The sequence below is a fragment of the Anopheles coluzzii genome, chromosome 3 (genome assembly GCF_943734685.1).
Source record: "Anopheles coluzzii chromosome 3, AcolN3, whole genome shotgun sequence".
In the NCBI taxonomy this organism is placed as follows: Eukaryota; Metazoa; Arthropoda; class Insecta; order Diptera; family Culicidae; genus Anopheles; species Anopheles coluzzii.
Window position 1 is genome coordinate 56,723,051 of NC_064671.1, and position 5,746 is coordinate 56,728,796.

The 5,746-nt window shown below is 46.4% G+C and overlaps 1 protein-coding gene across 1 annotated transcript; it reads left to right on the top strand.

Annotated features, from left to right (window-relative positions):
* Positions 1-395: 395 nt before the first annotated feature.
* On the top strand, positions 396-5,205 carry LOC125907252 (uncharacterized protein K02A2.6-like; the record flags this gene model as incomplete). Its single annotated transcript, XM_049608456.1, has 1 exon — positions 396-5,205. A coding segment is annotated over exon 1 (4,344 nt), but the record flags the coding sequence as incomplete, so codon positions are not given.
* Between the last annotated feature and the right edge of the window lie 541 nt (positions 5,206-5,746).

Genomic DNA, 5,746 nt, shown 5'->3' on the forward strand with positions numbered 1-5,746 from the left:
TTCCTTTCCAATTGGATTAAAAATTATTCCAAGATATGAGAGGGTTTGAGTCTCTTTGATTTTTGTATTTTGTGCAGTAGAAAATTTTATGGCGTCCCGTTTCCGGAGTATGGCAAGTTGGACAATCACCGTTTTCTTCGATCTTCATTTTAGCTAAACAATATCTCGACAGGTCATGGCCAACCAGTAATTTATTTGTTGTTTTGATTTCATTTGCGCTTAGTGGGATTTCGTCGTACCAAGGTTTAAATTAGAATTCTTTATGAAATTCTTCTAATTTCTTCCCTTTCTCTCTACACTCTGCTGTGTACCAATCTTCAGCTTCTTTTCTCATTGTGTTCTTTATGTTGATTGTTGTGTCACTTATTCGTAGTTTGTTTTCAATTATATTTTTGTTGTGGAGACGGACAGCGTCGCGCAACATTGTGGCTCTGGGTTGTTCGCAGAGTGCGACAGCCCTGGACGTCACCCGAGCTGTCCGTCGAGGGCGACCGTGTGACGGAGCGAAAGGGCCGCGCCATCGCGGCTAGGGCACGACGGCCGTTCACCCGGGGCATTCGGGTCTCGGGTGATCAACGAGAGCGGTAACCGTTACGCGGCTGCGCCGAGGTTTTTACGTTTCAACAAATATTTAATGTGTTAGGAATAAAGTTTGCATGTTTTGTTTGTAACCTTTTAGTTGTGCTTAGTTCAGTGGTTTATTCAAATAAGTGAACGGACATCCGAACACAACAGTGGCGACGAGGAAAAAAAAAGTAGTATAGAGATACATACACATAGACACATAGAACTACAGTGCAGTGCAGTGAAATTCGGACGCCTTGGTGAATTGAAGTGAAAATTAAGCGCAAACGGCGAAGGATGAACAGCCCCGAAAACTCCGCTGCGGATGAGCAGCGTCGAGCATCCCAACATTGGCCAACCGATTTCGGCGCCAGCACCTCGCAGCAGCATCATCCGCCTCCTGGACAAAATGGAACTGGACCGCCATCGCAGAATGTTGCCCCTGCGCCATCATTTTTATTCCCGGGGGCAATGCCATCTAGTAATGAAGCAAACACGGTAGTCCAAGTGTTGCAGCTTCTTAAGCAACAAATGGCACAACAGCAGAAATTAATGGAGCAGCTGATGAGTCAGCAGCAAGTTTCGTTCCAGCCGCAGCAGATTGATCCGCCTCCGCAGCCAACCCCCAGCAACCCCGAACAAATTTTGGACACCATTGCGAACCAAATCGTGGAATTCCGTTTCGAACCCGATTCGGGAATAACATTCGAGGCCTGGTTTGCCCGCTATGAAGAGTTGCTGACCAAAGATGCTTCAAGGCTCGAAGATGCTGCCAGAGTTCGCCTTCTGATTCGTAAGTTGGGTCCCACGGAACACGAGAGACTAACAAATTTTCTTTTGCCTAGCTTGCCACGCGATTTCACCTTCGACGCCATCGTGGACAAACTAAAAAAGCTTTTTGGCAAAATGGAGTCGCTTCTCAGCAAACGTTATAAATGTTTCAACATTACAAAAGCACGCTCGGAGGATATGCTGACCTTCGCCTGCCGCGTAAACCGTGCTTGCGTAGATTTTGAGTTGTCGAAAATGACGGAAGACCAACTCAAAAGCCTGGTGTTCGTGTGTGGCCTCAGGGAAGACGAAGACGCTGAAAGCCGTACTCGCCTTTTGTCTCGCATCGAGGAAAAATGTGATATCACTCTCGAGCAGCTGTCTGCCGAATGCCAGCGAGTGGCTAACCTTAAGAAGGACAGTGCGATGATTGCTGATTGCGGTGAACGTGTTCTAGCGGTAAAAAGCAATCATCAACGACGTTATCCGTACCAGCCGCGGAATCAGTATGAGGGCACGTCTCATTCACACTTCCAGTCGAGCACCAATGGAAGGCGCACACAGCAGGGATGGGAGATCAATGAGAAGGCAAAATACGACAAGCCTAAAAATCCTTGTTGGCTGTGCGGAGAGCTACATTGGATGCGTGAGTGTACGTTCACCAATCATAAATGTCGCGACTGTGATCAAATCGGCCATCGTGAAGGATGTTGCAGCACCGCAAATCGACGTCGCAAATATGTCCACTACAACAATGCAAACATTCGAGTCGTAACAGTGAACGTCTGCCAAGTTCAGAAGAAGCGAAAATTCGTCACGGTTGTCATCAATGATCAGCCGGTGGAACTACAACTTGACACCGCATCCGATATCACAATAATTAGCCAAAGTCTGTGGAAGCAATTAGGGAAACCACCTTTGGCCAACTCTACAGTGAAAGCTAAATCGGTTTCTGGAGCAAACCTGCAAATAGATGGCGAGTTTCAGACAGATGTTAGAATTGGAAATACGACTCACCAAGCTACCATCAGAGTCATCGATGCGGAACATCTTTTACTTGGCGCAGATTTAGTGGAGCTTTTTGATCTAGGCTCCATTCCGATGGACGCTTTCTGTAACAGCATCTCTACGGAACCGGTATCCAAAGTGCTCGAGCGAAAATTCCCAGCCGTCTTCAATGGTACGGGGCTATGTACCAAGACTTGTGTCCAACTTCAGCTGAAGGAAGGTGTTCATCCGGTGTTCTGTCCGAAGAGACCGGTCGCATATGCGGTGCAGGATATGGTCGATAAGGAGCTGGATCGATTGGCGGAAAGAGGAATAATCTCTCCCGTAGATTATTCGGAATGGGCAGCTCCAGTGGTTGTCGTCAGGAAAGCGAATGGGAATGTGCGAATCTGTGGCGACTACTCTACCGGATTGAACTCAGCGCTTCGGCCTCACGAATATCCACTGCCCCTACCGGAGGACATATTTGCTAAATTAGCACACAGTAAGTTATTTAGCAAAATTGACCTATCCGATGCATTTTTGCAGGTTGAAGTCGACCCTCGCCACCGTCCACTACTCACCGTTAACACACATCGTGGACTGTACACCTACAATAGATTGCCACCGGGAATTAAGGTAGCTCCAGCAGTCTTCCAGCAGCTTGCAGACACTATGTTAGCTGGAATCAGCGGGGTATCCTGTTACATGGACGACATAGTTATCGGGGGCTCGTCAGAACAAGAGCACGATGCAAATCTATCAGAAGTATTGAGGCGGATTGAAGAATACGGTTTTACGATTCGGGCTGAAAAGTGCGCTTTTAAGGTAAAACAGATTCACTATTTAGGATATATAATTGATACAAACGGCATGCGCCCCGATCCTGCAAAAATAGAGGCTATTACGAGACTACCAGAGCCTACAGACTTGACAGGAGTTCGTTCATTTTTAGGGGCTATAAATTATTATGGCAAATTCGTGCCCAACATGAGGGAACTGCGCTACCCCTTAGATAGCCTTTTAAAAGCTGATACGCCATTCCGTTGGACCAAAGAATGCAGGCAATCATTTAACAATTTCAAAACGCTGCTCTCGTCAAATTTGCTATTGACACATTACGATCCAAAACAGAATATAATAGTATCTGCAGATGCATCCTCAGTTGGTCTGGGAGCCACTATTAGTCACGAGTATTCGGATGGTTCCATTCGTATAGTTCAGCACGCATCGAGAGCGCTCACCAAAGCAGAACAAGGCTATAGCCAAATCGATCGCGAGGGTCTGGCAATCATATTTGCGGTCACCAAATTTCATAAAATGATTTATGGCAGACGTTTTAAACTCCAGACGGACCATCGTCCGCTGTTGAGAATATTTGGTTCGAAAAAGGGCATACCAGTATATACGGCTAACCGACTACAACGATTTGCACTTACTCTTTTATCGTACGACTTTGATATAGAATATGTCCGTAGTGAATCTTTTGGCAATGCCGATATTCTTTCTCGATTAATACGAGCGCACGAGAAACCGGAAGAAGACTTTCTGATAGCTTCAGTGAGCTTAGAAGCTGAGGTGAAATCTATCGCTGCTAGTAACCTTGGGGCTTTTCCTATAAGTTTCGATGCAGTCGTTTGTGAGACTAAATCAGATCCCCTGTTAAGGAAGCTTTACGAATACGTGCAAAATGAATGGCCAAGAAATGCTACCATCAGCGGCGAATTATCGCAATACTATCATAGGAAAGATAATCTCTCAACAATCGAAGGCTGCATTTTATTCGGAGAGAGGGTGGTCATACCCGAAAGACTAAGAGAACGCTGCCTCCTTCAGCTTCATCGAGGACATCCGGGTATACAGCGAATGAAGGCGATCGCTCGCAGTTATGTATACTGGCCAACAATTAATGATGATATTACTGATTGTGTAAATGCTTGCCATCCTTGCGCCCTTGCGGCCAAATCACCTAATCACACAAATCCTGTACATTGGCCAAATACTAAAACACCTTGGGAACGTATCCATGTAGACTACGCAGGGCCTCTTGATGGCGAATACTTTTTAGTAGTGGTGGACGCATTTTCTAAGTGGCCTGAGATTATCAAGACACAAAGCACAACCTCGACTGCTACCATCGGAATACTCAGGAGTTTATTTGCGCGTTTTGGCATGCCGGTCACACTTGTAAGTGACAACGGAACACAATTTTGTAGCAGTGAATTTGAGGAATTTTGCCTGCGTAGTGGTGTTCATCATCTTACTTCTGCCCCATACCATCCGCAGTCGAACGGACAGGCGGAAAGATTTGTCGATACGTTAAAGCGAGCTTTGGCCAAGATAACAAATAGTAGAACGTCTCTGCAAGAATCTCTAGATATATTTTTACAAACATACCGGACGACTCCTAACTTCCAAAACCCGCAACATCAGTCTCCAGCGGATGTAATGTTTGGCAGATCCATTAGAACATGTTTTGAGCTTCTTCGTCCACCTTCCAAAATGCAGTATGAATCGTCTATGAATACCAGCAGAGTTTTTGCGAGGGACGATCTGGTTTACGCGAAGCTTTATCATCGCAATGGTTGGAAATGGGTTCCCGCAGTGGTAGTTCAGAAGCGCGGCAACGTCATGTACAAACTAAACACAGGTCAACGGATGATTATCAGTCATGTGAACCAGTTGAAGCGCCGCGGCAACAGCATCGAGCAGCTTGATACCGAAACTGCATCCGCGTTACCGCTTGAAGTGTTGCTAGAGGCATGGAACCCATCGTCATCGTCATCGTCATCGTCATCGTCATCGTCATCGTCATCGTCATCGTCATCGTCATCGTCATCGTCATCGTCATCGTCATCGTCATCGTCATCGTCATCGTCATCGTCATCGTCATCGTCATCGTCATCGTCATCGTCATCGTCATCGTCATCGTCATCGTCATCGTCATCGTCATCGTCATCGTCATCGTCATCGTCATCGTCATCGTCATCGTCATCGTCATCGTCATCGTCATCGTCATCGTCATCGTCATCGTCATCGTCATCGTCATCGTCATCGTCATCGTCAGCGTCCGTGTCGCAGCCCATCTCGGCTAACAGTAGGCCGCAATCGTCATCAACAGTACCTTTGAATCCCGTTTTACCAGCACAACCAATGGAACCGGTCCCGCATGCTTCTCGTTCGTCGGAATCTAAGAAGGTACACTGGTGGACATAAAAATAGGAACTTTTTTCTGTGACCGAAAGACATAGTTCTTGTCAGAAATATTTGGTAGCCCTGAAAAGGACTGTTTAAGTGGTTGTTGGGAGGAGGTGTTGCGGTGTTCCACAGAGCGAAAACACATTCTAACGGTCAATGTGGTGACCGTTAATCGCTTTCACTTCCTGACAGCGTTTGGCCATATCGCCGATGAGCTTACGGCATT